Source organism: Carcharhinus amblyrhynchos, chromosome 28 (assembly GCF_965287045.1).
Source record: "Carcharhinus amblyrhynchos chromosome 28, sCarAmb.v2.hapA, whole genome shotgun sequence".
NCBI lineage: Eukaryota > Metazoa > Chordata > Chondrichthyes > Carcharhiniformes > Carcharhinidae > Carcharhinus > Carcharhinus amblyrhynchos.
Genome location: NC_137351.1, coordinates 19,556,591 through 19,582,120, shown reverse-complemented (window position 1 = coordinate 19,582,120; position 25,530 = coordinate 19,556,591). Strand labels below are relative to the sequence as shown.

The window sequence follows — 25,530 nt, the reverse complement described above, 5'->3', positions numbered from 1 at the left end:
TATTGGAAATCACAGTAAACAATGGTCTAATAGAAACTGCACCATAAAGATTTTTACCCATCATTCTGCCCATTGTCTGCTAGGAGCTGATGGAGGCAGGTCAAGTAGTATTTTCGCATTTTTCGTGCGGTTTGTTGTCGTTCCCTCAATACTTCCGTACGAATCATTTCAGCTGCTCGCTTCTTACTCTCTTGAATATAACGCATCATATCTCCTGCACGAAAGGAAAAGATCTCAGGATACACAATTAAATTATGCCAGAGCTTAAAATTGCAGCATTAAACTTTGTTTCTCTGGTAGGAGGTAAAGACGTTCAACTGTGACAGAAATAATTTACACTATGGAGAAGACAGTCAAAGCCTAGGACTGCACAATTAAATCAGTCCTACACTGAAGTGTAAATCTAAGTTGCGTGCTCCAATCTATGGAGTGGCATTTAAACCCACAACCTGAGTAACTAATTATGGGAAGCATTTGTATATAACTGAAAATTAAATATTTTAAACAGTAAAAGTCTATTCTATTACAAAAATTTAAATTAGTACAGTTAAGTGGTGGTAAGAAAGGGCACTAAATAGAATGTATGAAAAAGGAAAATTAATTAAATCAAAAAGGATGGCAGTGCATGTAATGCATTGTAATTATAGAATGAGCGCGCTTCTGGAAGACTGATTCAGGATATGCATGTTTACAGTTAAGTGTCTGTGGCTTGAACAGCTTCAGCTCAGAGTCACGGAGTTGGAGAACATAAGAACATAAGAAATAGGAGCAGGAGTAGGCCATCTAGCCCTTCGAGCCTGCCCCGCCATTCAATAAGATCATGGCTGATCTGTTGTGGCTCAGTTCCACTTTCCCGCCCTCTCCCCATAACCCTTAATCCCCACTCTTATCAAGAACCCATCAACCCGCTTCTTAAAAATATTTAGCGAGGCAGCCTCCACCACTTCAACGGGCAGAGAATTCCAGAGATTCACCACCCTTTGAGTGAAGAAGTTCCTCCTCAACTCCGTTCTAAACCGCCTCCCCTTTATCTTGAGGCTGTGCCCCCTAGTCCTACTGTCTTTTTTGAGCGGGAAGAGTCTCTCCACCTCTATCCTATCCATCCCATTCATCATCTTATACGTCTCAATGAGATCTCCCCTCATTCTTCTAAACTCTAACGAGTACAAGCCTAGTTTATTCAGCCTCTCCTCATAGCTCAATCCCCTCAACTCCGGTATCAGCCTAGTAAACCTCCTCTGCACTCCCTCCAGGGCCAAAATATCCTTGCGCAGGTGCGGCGCCCAAAACTGCACACAGTACTCCAGCTGCGGCCTCACCAATGCCCTATACAGCTGCAGCAAGACCTCCCTACTTTTATATTCAATCCCCCTCGCTATGAAGGCCAGCATCCCATTCGCCTTCCTGACCACCTGCTGCACCTGCAAGCTGGGTTTTTGCGACATGCACAAGGACCCCGAGGTCCCTCTGCACCGTCGCCTGCTGCAGTTTTTCGCCACGTAAGTAATAGTCCTTCCTACCATTCTTCCTACCAAAGTGGACCACCTCACACTTGCCAACATTAAATTCCATTTGCCATTTCCTGGCCCATTCGCCCAGCCTATCTAGATCCTTCTGCAGACTCTCCACACCCTCCGCACAATTTGCCTTTCCCCCAATCTTGGCGTCATCAGCAAATTTCGACACCCTGCACTCGGTTCCCTCCTCCAGATCATCTATATAAATGGTAAATAGCTGAGGCCCCAGCACCGACCCCTGGGGCACCCCACTAGTCACCAAAGGGTGAGCTGTAGATACAGCGATACATCAGGGAGGGTGAAGTTACCTGGAAACTTTATTCCAGAAGGTAATCACATCCCTTACTATGCCAATTGGCCCTTAGTGCCCAAAGATTTGTAGGTGGGGTGCATTAACCAGGATAAATGTGCAAGGTTACAGCAATACAGCAGGGGGGTGCCTGGGTAAGATGCTCTTGGAGAGGTGGTGCAGACTTGATAGGCCAAATGGCCTACTCCTGCATTTTAGAGATTCTATGGTTCTAATTCATGGGCACTGGCACTAGTACATGGGGAAGTGGGAGCATTACCATTGGGACCATCTACATTTGAACTGTGCTGGGACCACTGTTTGGGCAAATTGTATAACCAGGGTGGTAGAGAAAAGGGATTATGAGATAAAATACAAGTAAAGGGATACAATGAAGTAATACAGCAGGGCAGCAATTTAGATTGTAAGTACCAGGGTGTGACAGGAAGGGATAAAACATACAACATATATAGGTGCGGAGTTTGCATGCTCTCCATGTCTGCATGTGTTTCCTCCAGGTACTCTGGTTTTCTCCCACAGCCAAAGTCACAAGGGTTAGGTTGTTTGGCCATGGTAAATTGCCCCTTAGTGTCAGAAGGATTAGCAGGATAAAGAGATGGGGTTACAGGGATGGGTCTGAGTGGGATTTTGGTTGATGCAGACTTGATGGGCCAAATGGCCTCTTTTTGTACTGTAGAGATGCTATGAAATCACAAGAATGTCCAGCAGATAAGGCCAGAGATCGTAAAAAAATTGTAAAAGAGTTTAAGGCCCCGTAACCAAATGCATATAGCATTTGTAACAAAAAGGATGAATTGTTAGCACAGATAGAGATAAATATGTATGACCTGACAAGCATTAGAGAGATGGCTGAAAGGTGATCAAGGCTGGATGCTGAAGGGGATTTGATACATCGGAATGACAGTGCTAGAAAAAGCTGGTGGAGTAGCTCTGTTAAAGATGACATTAGTTCAGTACTAAGAAATGACCTTGGCTTGAGTAAAGAAAAAGATCACTTCTGGGAGTAGTTTGTAAGCCCCCTAACAGAGTGTGCAGACTTTAATCAAAATGTTGGTTGGGCAAGTTAGCCTGGAAAATGAGTTAATGTTTATAGGACAATTTCTTAGAGGAGTAGGTTTTAGTGTCAACCAGGGAGCAGGCTATCCTAGACCTGGTAACATGCAATGAATCAGGATTAATCAATTTTTCATGATAAAGTAGTCTTTTAAGTGATAGAGGTCATAACATGATAGAATTTCATGTTCAATTGGAAGGGTGAACTATGACTGCATAACTAGTGTTTTAAACCTAAATAAAAGTAACTATGGTGGTACAAAGACAGTGCTGTTCACAATGAACTGGAAAACTAGTTCAAAAGTAGACAATAGAGGACAGTATAGTTGTAGTGGTAGGCTTTCAAGGAGATATTTAATAACTCTCAAGGATTTAGACCAGTGAAGGTAAAATAAAGTTAAACATTTTGTTCAGTCTTTGCTACGTTAAAGAAATTGAAAGAACCACTGTACAATCTGCAGCAATTTGTGGTAGGTCAAAAGATTGGACAAATTTCAAGAAGCAAAGAATGATTAAAAGATTGGAAAGAGGCAGAAAGAAGAGTACAAGGAAATAGCTCACTTGAATATAAAAAGATCAGGATGGCAAGAGTTTCTGTAAATATTAAATAGAAACAAGAACTGTAATCAGAGCTAATGCTCGTCCTCAGAGTCTGGGTAACTGATAATGGAAAACAAAGAAATGGTGGAAATGTTGAACTAGCAATCTGGCTGGGATTTTACATGATTAGACCCGATTTCTCAGCTTTTGTGATTTTATGAGAGCTGGATTTCCGGTGAGGTCAGCCTCTCACTGGAAATGGGCTGTTGTTGGAATTGTGCGTGTGCAGAATTAGAAGTCTGTACATGTGCAATAGCTCTCTCTGCAGGCTGGCTGGCGAGTTAAACCCAGCTCACTGTTTGCAACCACTAGAAACGGTCTGGACTATTTTTTCAATGTCTAAGTCCGTAAGATTGGGTGTGAAAGCTTGCCCAAAAAATGGAACAGGAACTCTCCCGTTTTCACGCCAGCTGGACATTTGGAATCATTCTTGTAAAATTCCACCCTGCATCTATCTTAACTGTAAATTACTTGGAGAACTTCCCAAAGATACTTGAAAGTTAAGTGGTACTTGATAATTAAGAGGTGATATTGCGGAATAACTTAAACCAATCAGAATCACCAGGGGGAGAAAAGATGCTGGGAAAACTATTAGATCTAAAGGTTAACAGGGCCCCAGGTCCAACTGGGGATCATAAAAGGATTGATGCCAGAGATAGCTTCCGAAATCTGTCCTCATTCACGCTCGGATGTTTCAGTGCCACCGCAAGCGAATGGGGTTTTGGCTGGAATGCCGAATTCAGTGTTTTTGTACATAACGAGGCTCACAAAGCACGAGACTGGAGACTGTGGGAGGAAACTGTAGCACAGAAAAATACGCAAACATGGGGGGGGGGAAAATGTGCAAACTCCACAGACAGTCACCCAAGGCTGAATCAAACCCGATCTAGATAAGAGAATGCTGCCAAAGTGAATTGACATACAAATCATGTTTTGAAATTTTGAAAACTTTCAGTTCAAGGTTACTTGTTAATATGCTTCAAAGTGTTGCCCTTTGAACAACTTCAGTTAGCCACTACCATTCCCCAAAACAATTGACAAGAATGGATACACATTCTAAAAACTGGGAGGTAAAAGATATATCTAAAATGCAAATACTTTCATCGACTAATTCTATGTGAACATATCCTCCTCTGAATTCTAATCGACACCCATAAAATAAATACATTTGGAAACAGATAATGGATTTAAATGGTATAATTGGAAATTTGTAACAACTTACACTGCCGTAATGTATTAAAACTCATCTGAAGAAAACATTCAAAATTTTTAAAAAGTCTTGCATCAAAAACACAGGAACATGATTAAGTTAGACATTGCTTTGAAAACAGCTATGGAAACAAACTGCATTCAGCAGCGATTAAAAATCATATCCAAAGACAAACATCAGTTTGACAAAGGGTCATCTGGAATTGAAATGTCAGTTCTTTGCTCTCCTTACAGATGCTGCCAGACTTACTGAGATTTTCCAGCATTTTCTCTTTTGGTTTCAGATTCCAGCATCTGCAGTAATTTGCTTTTACCAATTTCAATCCATTTGATTACTATGATTGGTCCATGATCATTGTACCATGCATCAAACAGGCAAACTAGAGAAAAATTACTAAATGCAAGAACTTCCCCCCCCAAAAAACTAGAGCAGAATTTTCTCAGGAAATGAATGAGAAAATGCTTCAGCTCACCCTGCTGAGTTCTGGGGCATCATTGCACTGACTCTCCTCCCCCACCCCTGGCAGAGTTGCAGTGGGCACCACCAGTGTCAGGGTGTCCCATGGGCACTGCCTGGCCCTGTCCCCAACAACTCGGAGTTTCAATGGCCTACAGTCCCACTGGTCAAAACATGATGGTCAGCCCGGCTTCAGAGTGCTCAGATGCTGTTTAATACAGTGCACTGGAGAGCACCCCATCACTTCACTGGCAGCACATTCTCCCACCCCAACATGAGTAGCTGGAATCTGCTCCCCAGCCCCATCATGACCCCTGCCATGTCACCATCTCCAACCCCACCATCCTTCAACATGATCCACTCTTGCTTGTCCCTTTCCTATGGCCCTACAATCTTGAGTTAAACTTGTTAATGAGTCTGAAATCCTGCCAATCTCATGTTAATTAGCCTCGCACCTTTCCTGGACATGATCTGATTCATGCCATTAGAAAGGGACTGGGACAATTGGAAACTTTAGGCCCACGTTATTTTCCGGGATCAGTGCAATTCATGCCAGGCACAGCAAGGTGAGAAAATTGCCCCCAACGTCTTTGTTTGCATACACAGTCAGAGGTTTACAGCATGGAAAAGGCCCTTTGGCCCAACTTGCTCATGCTGCCCAGTTTTTCCCATTAAGGTAGTCCCAATTGCCTGTGTTTGCCCCAATATCCCTCTATACCTATCTGACCCATGTAACTGTCTAAATGCTTTCTAAAAGACAAAATTGTACCTGCCTTTACCACCTCTGGCAGCTTGTTCCAGACACTCACCATTCTGTGAAAGATTTGCCCCTCTGGATCCTTTTGTATCTCTCCCCTTTCCTCTTAAACCTATGCCCTCTGTTTTTAGGCTCCCCTACCCAAGAAAAAATGTTGACTATCTATCTGATCATGCCCCTCATTATTTTATAGACCTCTATGAGATCACCCCCAAGCCTCCTATGCTCCAGGGAAAAAAGTCCTAGTCTATCCAGTCTCTCCTTATAACTCAAACCATCAAGTCCAGGTAGCATCCAAATAAATCTTTTCTGCACACTTTCTAGTTTAATAATATCTTTCTATAATAGGATGACCAGAACTTACATAGTATTCAAGTGTGGCCAGACCAATGTCTTGTACAACTTCAACAAGACATCTCATTCCTGTATTTATTGTTCTGGCCAATGAAACCAAGCATGCCAAATGCCTTCTTCACTACCCTGTCCACCTGCGACTCCACTTTCAAAGAGCTATGAACCCCTAGATGTCTTTGTTCTATACCTTTCCCCAATGCCCTACCATTAACTGAGTAAGTTCCGTCCTGCTTCGATCTACCAAAATGCATCAACTCTTGCTGGCAGTTTGAATCAAATTAGTCATCACATACTAAGGAGAAGGATTAAGCTTTCCTATTAATTGAAGAACCACTTAGGATGTCTGTCCCTTTAAATCTTTTTCCAATCAGAACCGCATTACCTATCTCCAGATTTTCATTCTATATATAAAGGTAGTTGTTTCACATTCCAACATGGACATCCTTAATTAATTTTAACCATAGGAGAGAAGACACAATACAGCTAATTGTGTAGAAAAACATTTGGGTTCTTGTACCACTCTCAAACAACTTAATAGATGCTGGCTAGCATATTGATAATAATCTTTATGCAATTCATTAAATAGATAAATATGACAATATGCTTTGGACAGCAAATTCAAAATGAGGAATCCAGTCACAAAGGATGAATTGGAAATATTCTGGTTAACAACTTAAGAGGACGAAATTTGTCTTCACAGTACCACTTAGTGATGGTATCTTGCATGCAACAATCAAATTAGCTATAGTTACCCTTAATTTTGTCCACAGCCCTCAAATACTGATGCCGAATTTCTTCTAATCCTTTTGTAGGGATTAACTTGCATGAATTTTCAGAGGTCCAATTTTCTTGTAAACTGAAAGGAGAGGGGAAAGAAAGGAAAATTCTAAAAGCACAATTGATATTACATGAAATAGCAAAGTCCTAGAACAACAGATTGCGTTAGGGAACTTTCCATAGGTGAGAACTTATTTTATTGGACTTCATCTTGTTTACCGTGACTAACTAAATTTGATACTCAATATTTACTTGCCCGGGACCATAATGATTTACATTTATTCTACTTTCACATTCTGTGAATAGTGACCAAATCTTGGTCTGGTGACTGATTGACATATATGGAGGTTGTTCCTTGTGGCATCCTCATAGGGACATTCTAGGCAGATACTTGAATGAGCTTTTTGTATCCCAAAATTTGAAGGCCCGCTCCCAATACCATTCATTGTATATTACTGCAGCAGGATTACCCAAATTTTAGAAAATAAACTAAAAACTAGCCAGAATAAAGTATATCTGGAGATTAACATTCATAGGCAAATTGAACATCACTATAATTTTGAATGAGCGTAATCTTACCTCATCAACTTGAACATTTACAATTTTTGATTCCACGTGCATTTGTTCCGGCCTATTAGGTTAGCTAGTGTGCATGCGTATGTGTGTGGAGGGTGTGGAATTCTGTTACTTAAGTATTTGTTCATTAAAATGGCATGAGCAACAATTGAAACAGCTGTATTAATCTGGGATAGGCAGGGACTTACACCACAAATTGGCACTTTGCTCATTTCAGTAATGTTCCTGTGCAGAGATAGAACCATGAAGTGCAAAAGAGACAGATTCAATATTGTGCAACACAGGGCCTGTATTCAAATCTGCAATATGTTAAAATTGAATAAAACAACAAGGTAAGGCTAAAAAATAGTTTTCTATGCTCAATTACAGAAAGCAAGACTTTGATACCCTTGGAGAAGGTCACTTTATAAAAATAAATATGCAGAATAGCAAAGGAATAGTGGAGCATTAGTGCCATCCGTGTCATGCCTGGTTTCCTACTCACACAAACACAAAAGTGTCACTTATGCCATATACTACAGTAGCCATAATTCTGCAATTCTACAGTCCATTGAAGAAGTCATACTAATGGAAGTATGCAGGGGAAAATCAGGGCTACAATGTGACAAACCAGGATCCTTTCAAGTCCACCTGATTCAGTTTATTTCATTGAGTGTTTGTTTATCTATCCCCATTGTTGTTTGACACCAGCCCCTACCGGATATAAGAAGTTAATTCCATGCAGTCAGCACAGAAAGGTGTGATACAACCCAACTATGTGCTCAAGAAAAACATGAAATATTCTTTTCTGGAAAACTGGTGCCAAAAACACAGTGAAATATCAAGAAACGTAAAAGCAAAAATCCACACAAATAAGGATTTATATTATTCTGAGATGAAAACAAAATATTGTAATGAAAAACCGCAAAGGTGGGACTCCTGTACTGTTTGGCTCATGATGAAAACCATTAAAGAAACTGTCTCCTGGGAATACACTGCAGGATCGCAAGCTTAATTATATATGAACAGGTAAGTGAGATTTAATGTCACTTAAAGAAAGCAAACCTATGAGATACAAAATAATATGCACTGCAATCTTTGCAGAGTTATCAGACTAAGAATATGAACATACCAAGCCTTTGTTTTACTGCTAGTTGATTCATTTTCTTTCAATCTTCTTACAAGATTCTCCTTTTCATTTTGCATAATCTTTATGGTTCTTTCATGTTCCTCTAGGAAATATAGTGATAGAAGAATTTGAAAATTTTCCAATTAATGGAATTCAAGAGAATTCTTGCTTTTGTGAACTAAAGGCCTCAAGTAGAACTTCCACAGCTCCAAAGACATGAAAAATTTAGCTTATCTCAGAAAATCACATCACACAAGCTCTTGCTGGCATAAAGTTATGTATTGATAGATTTTTTGCTGGATAGCATCTACATCAGAATTCACGTTTCAGACATTTTTGAATGCACAAGATGGTTTGAACACCATTTTTGATCACAAGAGTGGAAAATTTATTAAAATCAAAATAAAAAACCCAACTGATTGATCTTCAAGAAGTCAATGCCATTGACCTCTTGAAAATGGCATTTCCTACCACAGGCACAAGAATCCTCATTCTGTGAAGTTATGCCTTGCCCCATGGTCAATACCTACTACATCCTTAGCATATGGCCATTATAACTAGGTAACCTTTTCCCCACTTCACATTAAGGGGTAGTTCTCAAATACATCTTTACTATTTTGTTTAAACTGGAGGTTGCAGCAGAGAAGCCTCGAATGTTATATGTGCAACATAGTACCAACAAACACCTCCCTATTCAATTAGGTACTTTACAACTTCAAGAGGTCTAAGTTCAGCAGTTTCAAATCACAATCTCTGCCCCACTTTCAGCTTTTTTAACACAGATCTTGGTGATAAGTAGCTTTTCATATTTGCACCTTTGTTTCTTTTCCCACCTATTTTGCCATGCACTACCATCCCTTTAGTCATCTGAGCTCTCCTACCTTCTATCCCATTTCAGACTTTCTCTTATCTGCTACCACCTCTGTACTTGAATCATAGAATTCTTACAGTGCAGGAAACCATTTGGCCCCTCAAGTTTGCATCAACTCACTGAAGAACATTCAGGCTAGAAAGAATATAGGACTAACCCCTGCCCTATCCCCATTGCACCACGCACTTACTGTGGCTAAATCGTCTAATGTATACATCTTTGGATACCAAGGGGCAATTTAACATGGCCAATGCACCTAACCTCCACATCTTTGAACTATGGGAGGAAACTGGAGCATCCAGAGGAGATCTACGCAGACATGGGGAGAAGGTGCAAGTGCCACACAGAAGGTCACCCAAGGCTGGAGTTGAACACAGGTCTCTGGTACAAAGGGGCAGCAGTGCTAATTACTGTGCAGTAAAAACCTTGTTTAAAACCGGTTGCATCTGTAACCTTTATGAGTCCTGATTAAAGATAGTCAATCCAAAAATGTTAACCGCACAGATGCTGAGAGTACAGCTGCACATTTGCTATATTTTGTTTTTATTAGTGTAAACAGGGGTTGTGTATGTTGACCATTGGGAAGCATTCATAATTTTGAAACTTCCTGAAGTCCTTCCCACAACTTAATTTCCTATCAATGTTCATCAACAAATTCAGCAACCATACCATCGATCCCTTTGTCCCAATCATTTAAACAAATCAGAGTTGAGGCCCCCGCATTAACAGTGATAGCACACTATTCATCACATCCTACCAACTGGAAAACGAGCCATTTAAGTCTACTGTTCTTTGTTAGCTAGCCAATCTATCCATGCTAATATGATATCTGCTACACCAATGTTCCCACACTTTAATGTCCCTTATGCTATATAAAGAAATTTGAAACACCTATTTTCTTTGAACAGTACTCCAGCAAAATATTTTTAAAAATAATTTTGAACCTTTTTTCATGGCACATTTGAGGAGTCTTCACAGTATAACCACTGTCCTACACCATGAGCTTTTATTTATTTATTTTTTGCAATAACCTTAGATGAGGCACCTTATCAAATGCCTTCTGAAAATCTAAGTACAGTACATCCACCAAATCCCCTTTATTCACAGCACCTGTTATTTCTTCAAACAGCTCCAATGAATTGGATAAATTTCGCAGAATCACTTTGACTATGCCTGATTACCTTGAATTTATCCCAATGCCTTGTTATAAAGTATTTGATAACAGCTGACATTGTAGAACTTGTCCCTTGCTCTCCAGACACTCAGGTACTGGAAGAGACCTTTTCATTTTCAGCAATATGCATTGCAAATCTTTGCCTCATGAAGCCAATCAAGCCTGCCTGGACAGAAGTGAAATAGTAATCATGTTTTATGTTGCACCCCTGAAGTGTTGGGAAAATGATACAATTTTGCTTTGTACTGTTAATCCTGGCTACCTTTTTAGGAAAGTGGGGAAATCAAGAGTTGTCTGCTATCCCTATCCATTTCTTAATGAAGCAAAATTAGCCAATTAGCCATAGAAGAAGGAGATTTAACTAAATATTTATTGGGTTAGTCAAATTGGAGGCTAGCTGAGATGTATGATGTTTCAATTCTGGTAAAACCACTTCGCAATTGTTTTCCTATTGCCTGGTCTATTTTCTTGCACCTATCATGGATATGGTAGACGGTGCAAAGCCAGCTGAAGAAAAAATAGGATGCAGACCAGAGGGCTGAACAATGAAGCCAGAGATGACAAGTATTAATATTGTACATATCAATAATATAACCTATACACTAAATAAATACACAGCAGCCATTTTAGAGTCTGGTGAATGATGAGCGAGGCCACCTCTACTTCCTTCATTTTCATACACGTTTTCTGTTCAGTTGAAGAAAATAATTACATTTAACTTCTTTATTCAAGATATGAATTCCTAATCTTGGGTTGATTAAAAATATCAGGTAAAAATAGAATTAATTTCTAAAGTGATAAAAGCTAATGATTCCTTTTATCTTTAGCTGATGCAGTCGCATGGTAGATTTAACGCAAGATAGTTGGAAAAAAGGAAAACTTAATATCTACAGAGCCAACTTTTTATAAGTGTTCATTCAAGGAATGAATGAAAGTTCAATAATGACCAATGTAAATTGAAAAGGTTCAAACAAAACACATTCAAAATAAATAGACAACATTAAAGATTAGTTTTTGATGGCTTGAAATGATTTCACTGATTGTAAACCTGTAATTGTTCCCCAAGAAGAGAAAACTCAATTTCTATCTGTTTGCTGGTTATCATCTATAATTAACAGTTCAAAAGGAGTTAAGAAAATTTGCTGACGTGCATAATTTTCTTAAATTAAACTCAATTGCCGAACAAAAATTTAATGAAAAGAAAACTCAAACTGATAACACGTACATAGTCGGAATTATCTGGTGGAGTTTGAGACAGGTTCTACTTTGGAAATATGAACTGTTGTATTGAAACAGTGACTATTCTAATTTTTTTTGGAAAGAATAACATATACCATATTTGGTTTCACTTTGCTGTGCAAAAGCCTTCAACTTACGCTGCAAATGCTCCAGTTCTTGCTTAAGCTGACGTTCAGATAATTCAAGTTTTCTAAGCTGTGCTTCCTTTTCAGTTTTGTATTTTTCATGTTGCCTTTCAGATTCTCTTAATGCATTCTGCAGATCCAATTTGCCCTCCTGAAAGAGAGAAAAGAAAAACTCTGCACTGAGCATATGAAACAAGCCAGTCAAAATAATTTACCAAAATCTGATTGGAATGACAAACACCACAAAATTCTTTGTCATCAGAAATATGTTGATTGAGAAATACGAGTAGGCCATTAAGGTAAAGAAAACATCCAAAATCCACTTAATATAAAAGGAGACCAAATTTGACCCCAAACAAATATGACTAATTCCCCTAGCAGGAATGTGTTACATTACACCACAATTATATTGAAATGGAGCTACTTAAATTCATGCTATACTATTGTGGGAAAATGAGGCGATTGAGCTTCCAGCAGCTGCTGCTGCAAGTTATCTGAAGACTACATGAAGGTCTGCAATAAGCCTATGATACAAAACCAATGGTGTGATCCTCTGAACAGATGGCAATCAACTCCTAACAAATTAGACAAGGGTTTGCTTTCATTGGGCAGAGTAACCCTGCAATCTACACTGTCAACAGTGTGCAATGATGTCAGTGAGTGACTTCCACAGCACCATACTCTTAAGAGTTTATGTTTGATCCTTTTGAAGCAGAAGTCTTTGAAGGCTGTAAAACAGCTATCTACAGGCAGCTGCCAGAACATGATGGCATCCCACCTGAAGTGGAATACCTGAAGTATTCCAAGCATGGGGGGGCTCACATGGTTAGGAAACTCAATAAGCTCTTCTACCTAATCTGGAACTAGGGCACTGCGCCCCAAGACTGCAAATGCAAAGGAAGCAAACCCATCTGTGACAATCATGGAATATCACTTTTTTCTGTGGTATGCCACTGGATGCCTTTCCTGTCACCAATGGTATGAAACCAGTCTGTATATTGGCTCCATCTTTGTTTGCCATAAACTTTTCAGCCATGCTTGAGTGCATACTCAAAAGATCTCAACAGGGGGGCATACATTCAGTTCAGGACAGATGGCAACCTCTTCCAACTTGCAAAGGCTCAAGGTTTGCACAAAAGTTACTGAACAGCTACTGAGTGAACTCTTACTTGTGGGCTACTGTGCTCTCACAGCACATTTCTGGAGGACATTCAGCTGCTTGTTTATTGCTTTGCCATAGCCTCAGAACACTTTCACAATAAGTTTCAAGATGACAGAGATATTGTTCCTTGGCAATGTACTCAAGATCTCTCAGTCACCATCAATAGCACAGCCCTCTGTTCTGAAGTTTAGCTAAACTAGGAGTCTCTTCTCCAATAATGCTTTGCTGGATGAAGAAATCAATTATGGCCTGACAAAAACAAGCTTGGTATTTGGTAGACTCACTCAGATTTTGAAAAAAGCACAGTTTGTATCAGAAAGTTCAAAGTCTATGAGGTAGTGGTTCTTGCATCACTTCTTATAGGTGCTAGACGTGGACAACCTACTGGCATCACAAAGTGACTTGAAACATTGCATCTTCATAGTCTGAGATCTATTTGCAATGGTTCTTGCTAAGTGCTGCACACATGGCATGGAGAGTATGATCAGAGCTCAGCTTTGCTGGATGGATCATGTTGTTTGCATGGAGGATTCCCACATACCAAAGACAATACTCTAATGCAGCTGAGCACAGAAACTTGCACCACAGCATATCCCAAACTTCCATATAAAGTCAATCTGAAAGCCAACCACAGAGCTTGTGAGTGCATATGAGCTGGATCCTGATACATGGGGAGAAAGCAACCTCAAAATCCAAGTGGAGAAGTCTCCGTCAACAAGCAATTTTGACGTCTGGAGAACAGTCAAGTCCCTTCAGGACAAGTACAAAGCAATGCGAATTATACCATCCATCCTTCCAACACTGATTTAGAATGCAATGTTTGCAACCAAGTATGTAAATCAACAGACTTGGCCTCACTTCCCCCATGAGCCCAACATCAATTTAAGTTTTTTTAGCTGGACACTCACACGAGGAAATGGGAGAATTCATCAGAATCCATCACGGGTGCTGCAGATGAGAACTTAACATGTCAGCTTCTTACAAAACATGGATTATTTTTGAAAATTTACTTTTGTTGGTAGGACCAATTCTCTAAAGGCACAAATTCATATTGGGTATATTTTCATGGTGGTTAGTCATCATCTATAAACCTACACAGCTGTGAGTTAGCTATCACAATTTGGCCAATTTCCATTTCCAGCTCATATGCACACACCTTTTCAAGTTGTCATTAGGTGTTGATCAAAATCTCCTGTTTTACTTTTTATCTTCTTCTAACGGTTCCAGGCTAAACTCTAATAGAGCGCTCTTCAAGACACAGGTTGAGTTCAACTAACATGAGCATGACAGAGGATTGATAGATACCAATTTCTGTATAATCAAACATTGCCTATAAAATAAAGCTACTCGTAAATTTGAATAGTCATTCAGAAGGCAGTGGTGATGCATGGACATAGCTCTAGTTTTCCCACAAGAGCATGAAGGAAAGTCTTAATATAATTCAGCCTTTTAATTGTTTTATGCAGCTACTTCTCTCAACTGGAGACCTTGTAGCATTATCTCTTTATATATTTGCTGAAGAGAGGTGTATGCAACAATATCAAGTCCTCCATAAAATTTTCCAACACGAATTTAGTATGAGTGTGGAATATATAATCAAGATAAGTTGCCACAATAGTTTTGAACTGTCAGCACAAAATTAATTTCTATTACCTCTTTCTGGATTGTTTCAAGGATCTCTTCAAATATTTTTATGCAAGCCATCTGGAGACGGTCCCTCACTTTAACAACCTGCTGATGCATGGATTTGGCCATATTAGAACGTTCCTCGGTTCTGAAACGTGCAGGTTTAGATTTTCCAAACTGTTTTGAGATTTCACTCAGAAAATGTTCAATTTCAGTAACTAGCTCAGATTCATATTGCTGTCTTTCACAACTCATCTGTTCCTCTTGATGGGTTGACCATTCTTTTTGCTTCTGTTGGAGACACAGTTTTAATTCTTCCTCCTTTTGCGCAAGCATCTCATTTTTCTGCCGAATAAATTCCTCTTTAGTTTCTTTAAGAACTTCACTGAGCTTATTTCGATGCTCAGCCAAGAAAGCTTGATAATCTTTTTCATTTAGTTCATGAATTTTATTAATCTCTTCTTGTTTTGCTTTATTCCATTGAGCTCGAACTTTTGCCAATTCAGCTTTAGCTACTGCTGCTGCTTCTTCTTTCTGAAGTTCTAATTTGCGTTCTAGAACAAGAATATTTTCCTGCAGCTCTGCCATTTTAACACTGGACCCAGCTTTCTCAATCCCTTTCAAAGTGCGCTTCCATTTTTCATCATTTGCTTTAATGATTGTTGCCACCTGTAAATAACAAGCAGTTATCAATTTACCAAACTAATTCAAGAAATATAAACATCTTCTTGGACCAAACTGATCAAATTAAATTAATATAGCAATGACAAGATTGAAAGTAAAAATGCTCATTTCACATCTGACCTGATGTGTTTATTCTGCATTTTCTGTTATGATTTAACATATAATGGTATTACTGTAGATGCTTTCCTATATGGAATTATATGCTAACAGGGTTAAGAAAAATCACTTTTTGCAGATGCTGCACAGAAGAAAACCTCTGTACATAATAAATACTCAAAAGATTTACATTGTATCTTAGTTTTATTAATTTTAGTATACAAGAATTTAGAAGAATGCACTTATAACGAGACAGTCAAATGTTTTGTACAAAATGACTACCCCTTCAAAGTCTTACCTGCTTTGCCATATCTTGTTCATGTTTTCTTTCCCATTTCTTCTCCTCAATTTGTAAGTTGGCCCTGTATTCAGGCAGGCTAGTCATTTCTTCCAACCAACGACAACGTGCATTTGTTAATGTCGTTTCAACCTGAAAGATCAGGACCGTTACTTCATAACAAAAAATTAAAAGTCTTCATAAAATAAGATGGTCGCATATTTAGAACAAACATACAAGTCACTGCTTAGCAATTGAATCACTTCTTCATAATCAAGCTGTGGCTCAGACATCTTTTTGACCAATGTCCGGGCAAACAGTTGTTGGAACATCTTGTACTCCCCGCAATATTACCTACTTCTGAAGAATCTCCTCAATAGGATCATGGAGTACATTTCCTCTTGCTTTCTTGAAGTACTTTACTACTGTGCTGGTGATAACCCAGAGGAAGAGAAGGATGGTGCTCTTTAAACAATGTAAATGAAGGAGCAAGAGCAAATCATATTACAATGGAAATCACAATTTTATAAGCACTAGCTGATTCTGGCGATATTACTCAGGTGTATTTATCTCAGTAATGATGTTCAGTTCTGAAGCAGAAGCATTAATGATTTAATCTATATTTTTAGGACTCATGGATAAGACGAACTTGCAGCGGTGGAAGCAGAGATGGGAAGCAAGTAGAAAGAAATAAATTAATTCAGGGCTACAGCAAGGAAAGGCTTGACTGGTAGATGGGCAGAAAGGGGCAGAAGCACAGTGACAAGTGAATGGGTGATCTCAATCAAAATGATAAAGAGGCCCATGGACTCCATTTGTTGGTGGAGGTGATGGAATTTTGAGATGGCTGATGGTTGGGAAATTAGCCTGAGATTTATCTTTGATCTTCAGGACAATCTGAAAATAGAGTGGTTTTGGCAAAGGAGAACAAGGTGTGGAAAAGTTTGATGTGATCCTGTCAAATCCAATGGTGTATGGTGATGTTGTGTGCTGTCACTTAAGTGCAAGGAACTGAAGAGTGGAGTTGTTTTGGGGGAAATAAATAGGATGGCAGCGTTTCTTGTGATGAGGACATCAAAAGCTGGACACAACGTAATGGTTGTGAAAATTGACAGCTGCGAAGTATTGTAGTAAATGAAAGGCCAAAGTTCAGCAGTTGGAAATTTTAAATTGCAGCTGTGAATACAAGGGGAAAGAATTATTTAAAAACAGATGCAGAAGGAAGTAAGTTTTTAAAGGATACAGAATATGGCTGCTAAGTATCACTTATGACAGCCTCAGCTGGAATGGAGACAATCTGGAAGATGGCAAGGTTGAAGGGCTTGTCACAAATATGGGCAGGCAAGTTTAAGAGGGTGATGCTTAGAAAGCACAGGAACAATGAAGTTAGAAGAAGGAAGCTAAGATTGAGGTTGAAAATTCAGAGGATGAGGAATCACTCAGAGCACAGGCCAGGTGGTGATGGGAATGAGGAAGGATTTGAGAAACTTGGGATATGGCATCATGCTATCAATCAGAAGCAAGTTGCTTCTGCTTAAGGTTTCCCCTCAATTGACAGATACGTACAAGGTCAGTAGAAACCTACAGAAAATTACAGTATCTGCTTTGAAACGGAAAAACTCCAGGCACTCAAAGCTACGTGCAACAGTTAATACAAAAACAGTCCCACAGTTATCAGGGAGAAATGATGCATTGTTGTAGAGATTTAAATCTTTACCAGCAATGGCCAAAGATTTGTCACTGTAACGTGGCCCCTATTAGAATTAAACAAGAGGCAATCACATTGAAATATAAAAGATTCTGAGAAGCGTGATAGAGAGACACTGAAAATCAATTTGGCTCCTCAGGGAAATTGAAAATGGGGCATAGTCTCAGTACAAGGGGCTGATCATTTAGCATCGGTTGAGGAAAAGTTACCCCACTCAAAGATTTTTATAATTCTCTACCCAAAGATTGTGGATGCTACATTGTTGGAATACTTTGAAGGTTGGGATACACGGATTTTTGGTCAATCAGGGAATGAGGCAGTAAAGTGAATTTAAGTCCAGAATCTGCCACTCATATTTAATGGCAGAGGATGGGATATATAGTTTATTCCTGCTCCTAGTTCTTGTCAAACATGGAATAATCAGCCAGCCATTGAGATTATTAGACTTGTAAATACTGTGAAATTGCTAGAAAGCAACACTAACAAATGCACCCATCATATGACATTGGGGCTTTATGATAATTTATGAAAAGCAGCATTCATTAATGTTCTATCAAAGCATTAAAAGAGTGACAAGCGTGAATAAGAAAGTACTACACTTCAAGTCAAATATATCAGGCTGATGTTAAAGATTGTAAGCACTTGTGGACCAAATTCATCCATCAATCCAACATTACCAATAACAAAATAATGTCACTCATTCACCCAATTGCTGTTTATGGGATGGTGCACTGTGCAAAACTAGCTGCCACATTTGCTTTTATAAGAAGCTAACAGTTCAAAAGTAATTAATTTGTGAAACACTTTGGTGAGGCATTGTATGGAAAAAAAGTGCATCAAGCCTTTCAATGACTAATAGTGCTTTGGAAAGGTCAATATTTACAGATTACTAGTCGTTGCTTTTCATATTGTATTGGCATCATTGTTGGATATCTTACCAATTTGGCAACATTATCTTCATGCTTTTTCTGCAGTTCCAGTTCAAGTTGTTTTGAGGCTTCTCCAATTGCCACTATCTTTTCCTCCTTAGCTTGGTGCTCCAATGTCATTTTTAAACTAGCAAGCTGAGCTTCTAATTCTTCGTACGTACAAACTCCTGAGCCAGGGAGCTGCTCAGTTTGACAAATTTGGTCCATCTTAGATGAAGTCTTTTGCTCGATTGCTTCTACAGTCTTATGGAGACGAAGCTGCCATTCTGCCTCAATTGCACACATTGCTTGGTCTTTAAGCTAAGAAAAATTGAAACATTCAATAACAATGCCTGAAATTAAAGTATCTTTTACATCTAGGTGATTTCTGCATCTAGGTGATAGATATGCAAACAACATCTCACATTCGGTGGGGTTTTCCGGTTGCACTCGCTCCAAAACTAGAAAATTCCCCATCCGATAACCTTTGCATGGTCTGCCCCCCACCCACTATGATCCCCTTGGCAGGCGGGCTGGGAAAATGTGCCTCATTATCTTTCAAAAGTAATCAATTCTGTGAAGCACTATTTTCCCTCTCAAGTGGATGCAAAAGACCAGATGACACTATTGAAAGAATAGTAGCAAGGTTTTCCAGTGCCCTGACCAATATATTTTACCCAATTACCCAAAAACTGGAAAAACAATTAGCTGGCGATTATTACAATATTGCTTGAGGGTTTGTGCTGTGCATGAATTGGCTGCCACATGTCCATACATTATGGGGACTATGGGCAGCATGGTGGCACAATGATTAGCACTGCTTACTCTCAGTGCCAGGGGCTCCGAGTTCAATTCCAGCTTCAGGTCACTGTCTGTGTGGACTTTGCACATTCTCCCAGGGTCTGCGTGGGTTTCCTCCGGGTGCTCCGGTTTCCTCTCAGTCCAAAGATGTGTGGGTTAGGTGGATTGGCCATACTAAATTGCCCCTTAGTGTCAGGGGACTAGCAGGATAAATACATGGGTTATGGGGATAGGGCCTTGGTGGGATTGTTATCAGTGCAGGTTCGATGGGCCAAAAGGCCTCCTGCTGCACTCTAGGGATTCTGATTGCTGCTATACAAACATAATTTTATCATCTTCAGGATCCCAGGCATCCTCAATTTCACATTTAACGAGTTACTTGCATAATTCCAGCGATTCAGAGAAAACTCAAGATGGCAACAGTACCAACATTTTTGTGATCTTTTAGAATAAAATTTGTATTTGGGATTAGTTTACTACAGTGATAAAATAAAGCAAATAGTTCAAGGCAAAACTAAATTACAAATGCAAAGCAACATATACAACTATCAGAACATAAATTAATGTAAAACTCAAAAAGTAAGCATTTAAAAAAATCTTTGCAACCTTTAACTTCACTAATGAAGTCCGAACACACAGATTTATTCTCTTAGGCTGAGAATAAATCTACAAGCTCCTCATTACAAAGATGGTGGTGATAACAAAGGATCAATAGAGCACTACATTTTGACCACTGATATTATTAGCAAGATATACTATCACCTTTTGTTGCTCGTCTTGCCACTGTGTTTTGGCCAGTACAACACGCCTCTCAAGTTGTAGCTCAATATCAGTTTCTTTTTCCATCATCCACTGGTCCTTTGCAGCTACCATTTCAGCTTTGTGCTTTTCTTCCAACTCAGCCTGCAGCTCATTCAAATGCTCTTTCATTTCTTCTGAAAATGCCCTTTTCATCTGAAAAAAATTACCCTCAAAATACTTAATCTAGAACACAGTAATAGTGAGGAGCAAATGTTATTTTTTCTACAAGCAGTAATTTCATTGAGAATGGAAAAAGACCTTATTGAAAGGTTTAAAAGCTGATTAATTTTTTGGCTATTTGAATCTGGGCTCACTATGACATGACCGTCATACCTCAAGAGTTCTACATTTTTCTCTTGGTCCATTACTTCTGCAATCAGGGTGTGTTGGCTTTGAATGAAAGACACTGCATTTTAGAAGTTAAGACAAGGAGTATTTCAACATTTTCTGGGGATTCTCGTGCACAGATATCCTGCACAGTTAATTACCGTGGGCAGCACAGTGGTTAGCATTGCTACCTCACAGCTCCAAGGACCTATGTTCGATTTCAGCCTCAGGCCACTGTTGGTGTGAGGTTCACACATTCTCCCCTGGGTCTATGTCGGTTTCCTGTCAGTGCTCCAGTTTCCTCCCACAGTCTGTAGGACTTGCTGGTTGGGTGGATTGGCCATACTGAATTCTCCTTCAGCATACCTGAACAGGTGCCAGTACTGAATTCTTGAGGTATGGCGGTCATATCATGTGATGACTAGGGGATTTTCACAGTACCATCATTGTAGTATTAATGTAAGCCCACTTGTGACACTAATAAATAAAATTTAAAAATTTAAAAAACACTGCCCTACTGCTCAAATGGGACATTTCTATTTCGCACAGCAGACATCGCCCATGAGAGAGTATTGATAATTGATGCCCTAGTTAATAAACCAGAAGAAAACAGTGATAAACGCTGCCAGATTTGCTGGGTATTTTCTGTGCTTTTTTCTGAACTATAGTTTCCACAATATTATGAGGTTGTCATAATATTGTAAAGAATTTAAACTCATCAAACAAGGCAGAATTTGAACTCCGCTTTTAAATGGTGAAAGTGTTGCAAATAATGACAATAACTATACACTCTGGAATTTTATTTAAACTACTAGGCTTTTTTTGGCTTATGGTCAAAATGGAACACACCTAAAGCAATGTTGTGAAATAGTAACAGATTTGAACGCATGCTGAACTCGGGATCTCCCTCTGTTTTGAGCACATTCCAACTAGCATTACTGGTAGGAGAAAAATTATTTAAGATACTCAACTGACCAAAGAGAAAATTTGTTTTTATATTGTATAAGACCTCATTAGAGCCACTCTATTCCAAACCACATGCTTTGAGAAACATATGAACATCAAGTGAAAAACTTACAACCACCCAGCAAGAAGATCTGACAAAAATATCTCCTCCCAAAGCTACATAGAGTCAGCCATTTTACGTTCGCCATTCAGGCATTGGGGCAAGGCCTGGACTTAAGAACTAGTGGCACAAGTATGAGGCTTGTAAATGTAAAAGTAGGATGACGAACATTACGAAACACAAAATGAGTAGGCACCTTATGATTTCTCATCCAAAATTATGACATTGAAAACATCTATTGAACATGAATGATAAATATTTTTTCATGTTAAATACTAACTTCCTGCTCAGTTGTTGATAACTTGAGGGACATTTCTTCTCTCAATTTGCTCTCCAGGGAGTCTTTTTCCTTACAGATGGTAATGTAGCACTCCTGCACTCCGGACATCTCATGATTCAGCTGCTCCAGATGATTACTAATGCATGAAAAAGGATTTAGGGGAAAATATTGGTCCAGAAAAATAATACAATTTCATCATACCTTAATCCATTAAGAAATTTGAGTATCATTTCATTAGGCACAAAACCACCCACAGCCAGTTCTAGTTATATTGTGTTGCTCAGACACAAAACCTGAATGAACCAATATGAATATATGCTACATGTCCTTGCAATAGCAAATGAAAAAAGCAATGATGTTGGTGATCTCAATACACCTATTTGGATGGTGTTTGTATGTGTACTTCAAACTTAGTGAGCTGCAAAATGGCAAGAATGAAGCAGTGTATGCATGTCTTTTGATCATTAAGTGCTCTGCTCCTTGGTTACAAAATGATGTAAAATGCTGGTGCAGTATATTTATCTGTATTGTGCCAGTGTATGTAAAGCACTTTACACTAAATTAGTGCAAGTGACTAAAATGCTTTGCCACAGCCACACCTGTTAACAAACTTTATTGGTCAACACTGGTTCATACAACTGAACAACATTTGATGGAGTCCTAACTCAATTTAATTAGTCAAAGATTTTACGGAGTTAATTCTATCACAAACTCACTTTACTTGTGAGATTTGCTGTTTATAAAATTCAGTTAGTTGAGCTTTCTCCAATTCGTGCTGTTCCAGCAGATCATGTTGAAGCCGGCGTTTGGAATCTTCATGATGTTGCTGATGAATTCGCTCACATCTGCAGTGATGTATCACATAAAAGAAGCAAACATACAAGAACAAGTTTTTTTTTATTGTTACCATTCACATCAATGTATTAGACAGATGCACAAATTCTCTTTGAAATCGACCTGAAGCGTGCTATTAAATGCTTTCATCTTATATGTGGAGATGCTGGCATTGGACTGGGGTAAGCATGGTGAGAAATCTCAACACCAGGTTAAAGTCAACAGGTTTACTTGGTAGCAAACGCCACTAGCTTTCGGAGCACTGTTCCTTCGTCAGATAAGGAGCTGACCTGATGAAGGAGCAGTGCTCCGAAAGCTAGTGGCATTTGCTACCAAATAAACCTGCTGGATTCTAGCCTGGTGTTGAGAGACTTCTTACTGTACTTCATCTTGTATGCCAATGTCCACTTCATTTAATCAATAGTTTTACATTGTACCTGTCAATCGCCTCTTGCTTATCCTGGTCAAAGTCCTGAATCATCTGACGCATTTCACTGTATAACTCCTGGTTTGCTTCTTTAAACTGCTTCTCACTATCAGTTAGTTTTTCAATCTGCTGCTGTTTATCCTAAATAAGAAAGCAGAAGCTTTTGCTTTTAAAGTAAATATTAAATCAAGAAATGCCATTATCTTGTTTTGCACCCATTGAAGAGTTATATTTTGAGCTAGAATTCAATTTTCACCTCAATTTCTTTGAGTAGAACCTGCATCTTGCATTGGAGCTTCTCAACTTCTTCTCTGAGTGCCTTTTCACAGGTTGATGAGCAGGGTCCTGCTGCTTCCAGCTGCTTTTCTAATGTGCTGGCTCTCACCTGAATACAAAGAAATAAATTCAATTATGCAGCTTTAAGTCTTCATACAGCAGCTGATTGAGAAAACAAAAATTTTTAAAAATCTCACTTTTAATACACTAATATTTCACAATTAATTTGTTTCCAATTGAAATTACATCCTTCTGTGCCCTCAACTGGTCTAATTGACCTTTACAGAGGAAAAACTTTATTACTCAATAATGCTGAAGAGCAAAACAGAAATACTTTAAGTTGCCATAACAGAATGCTGAAGAGAAAAATGAAAGTAAATAATTCAAGCAGTCATAAGAAATCAGTTTTCTGTGTGAAGTGCATATAGCCATCTGACTCTTTTCAGGTAGTCCCTCAGGATTGACTTGCTTTCACTCTGGTTCAATGTTTAGGAGATGACCAATAAGTGATCTGAAGACTTTAGCACAAGTAGGGCAGGTAGCACTGAAGGGCCAAATGGATGAACTTTGGGAGGTTTGCACATTTGTTTGGATGCCTTGACTTTGTCCCTGTATGTTCCCGATTAAGAGTCTCTGTCGGTTTGATGCCTTCCCAAATGAACTTTCCCCATTTTGGTAGGTTACAATCCAGGGACTTGAGAGTCTGAGGTGATATCTGACCACCTCAGCAATGCTTTCAGGAATCTCTAAGGTGATTGCTTTGTCCTGCAGGGAGTCTTCTGCCACAACTGAGCTCACAAGGGAATCAGTACACTGAAGATATCTAACCCCTTTTATGAACTAATGGAAAAAACAATTTAAATGTTAACCAACATATGCATTTAGTCACAGAAGTGCCAATGCAGAGTTGGTGGCCAGTGGATTGAAGTGATTACACTTTCCTCATTGTGTTCAAAGTAGGTCAACTAAATTAAGTGCATAAGGATTTATTTTCAACACTACTTCATAAAACATAACATTTAAAATAGTTAATTGTATAGCTGACCTCATGACTTCTTGCCATTTTTTCTGCATTTTGTAATTGCTCCTTTAGCTCAGCAATTTGTTTTTGACATTCTTTAGTTTCATTCTGAAGCTGAGTAACTTGATGACGTTTTGTTCTGATGCTGCTCAGTGATCGCTCGAGTTCAGCCTTCAGTTCCATTATCATCTCATCCTTAGACATCTTATCAGAACAACCATGTCGCATTGTACTTCAAGGGATGGAAGCAGAGAAGAAAAGGCAAGTTTAAAAAAGACACACCCAGGTATCTTGATTAGAACATAGAACATTACAGCACAAACAGGCCCTTCGGCCCACGAGTTGCGCCGATCACATCAACACCTACCAATCTAGAGACCTATCTATAACCCCCAATCCCATTAAACCCCATATACTCATCCAGAAGTCTTTTAAAAGACCCCAGCGAGTTCGCCTCCACCTCCACTGACGGCAGCCGATTCCATTCACTCACCACCCTCTGAGTGAAAAACTTACCCCTAACATCACTTCTGTACTTTCCTCCCCGCACCTTAAATCTGTGTCCTCTCGTAGCGACCATTTCAACCCGGGGAAATAGCCTCTGAGAATCCACCCTATCTATTCCTCTCAACATTTTATAAACTTCTATCAGGTCGCCTCTCAACCTTCGTCTCTCCAGGGAAAAGAGTCCCAGCTCCCTCAACCTAACTTCATAAGGCATGCCTCCCAGTCCAGGCAACATCCTTGTAAATCTCCTCTGTACCCTTTCAATAGCTTCTACGTCTTTCCTATAGTGAGGCGACCAGAACTGCGCACAGTACTCCAAATGAGGCCTGACAAGGGTCTTATTAGGCATGTCCAAATCTCATAGCTAGAAGTTTCTAATCTAATAGATCTGTATTGTTGACCTCAACCTTTTCTGAAACAAAATCTACCGTCACAATGGTCATTAGAACCCAGTAATCACCCACAGAGTAGATCTATCTCAAACATGTCACACTCCTTACTCCTTAACTTCCTATGTGGAGTTACGGGGATGGAGAGGGAATGGACTTGGAAGGTACTCCACTGAAGTCAGTAAAGACTCAATGGGCTGGATGGCCTCCTTC

The 25,530-nt window shown here is 39.3% G+C and overlaps 1 protein-coding gene across 3 annotated transcripts in view; it reads right to left on the bottom strand.

Moving 5' to 3' along the window:
• Nucleotides 1–25,530, bottom strand: part of cep152 (centrosomal protein 152) — a 70,490-nt gene that overhangs the window by 4,283 nt on the left and 40,677 nt on the right. For all 3 annotated transcript variants that reach the window (XM_080214312.1, XM_080214313.1, XM_080214314.1), the window contains 13 exons: nt 24,446–24,653; nt 23,381–23,509; nt 23,135–23,265; nt 22,580–22,708; nt 21,864–21,999; nt 20,152–20,343; nt 18,619–18,909; nt 15,994–16,125; nt 14,943–15,584; nt 12,140–12,278; nt 8,722–8,821; nt 7,010–7,113; nt 58–214 (listed from right to left, as the gene is read on the bottom strand). In XM_080214312.1, the coding sequence (XP_080070438.1) occupies nt 58–214; nt 7,010–7,113; nt 8,722–8,821; nt 12,140–12,278; nt 14,943–15,584; nt 15,994–16,125; nt 18,619–18,909; nt 20,152–20,343; nt 21,864–21,999; nt 22,580–22,708; nt 23,135–23,265; nt 23,381–23,509; nt 24,446–24,653 (2,490 nt within the window). The remainder of the gene's footprint in view (nt 1–57; nt 215–7,009; nt 7,114–8,721; nt 8,822–12,139; nt 12,279–14,942; nt 15,585–15,993; nt 16,126–18,618; nt 18,910–20,151; nt 20,344–21,863; nt 22,000–22,579; nt 22,709–23,134; nt 23,266–23,380; nt 23,510–24,445; nt 24,654–25,530) is intronic.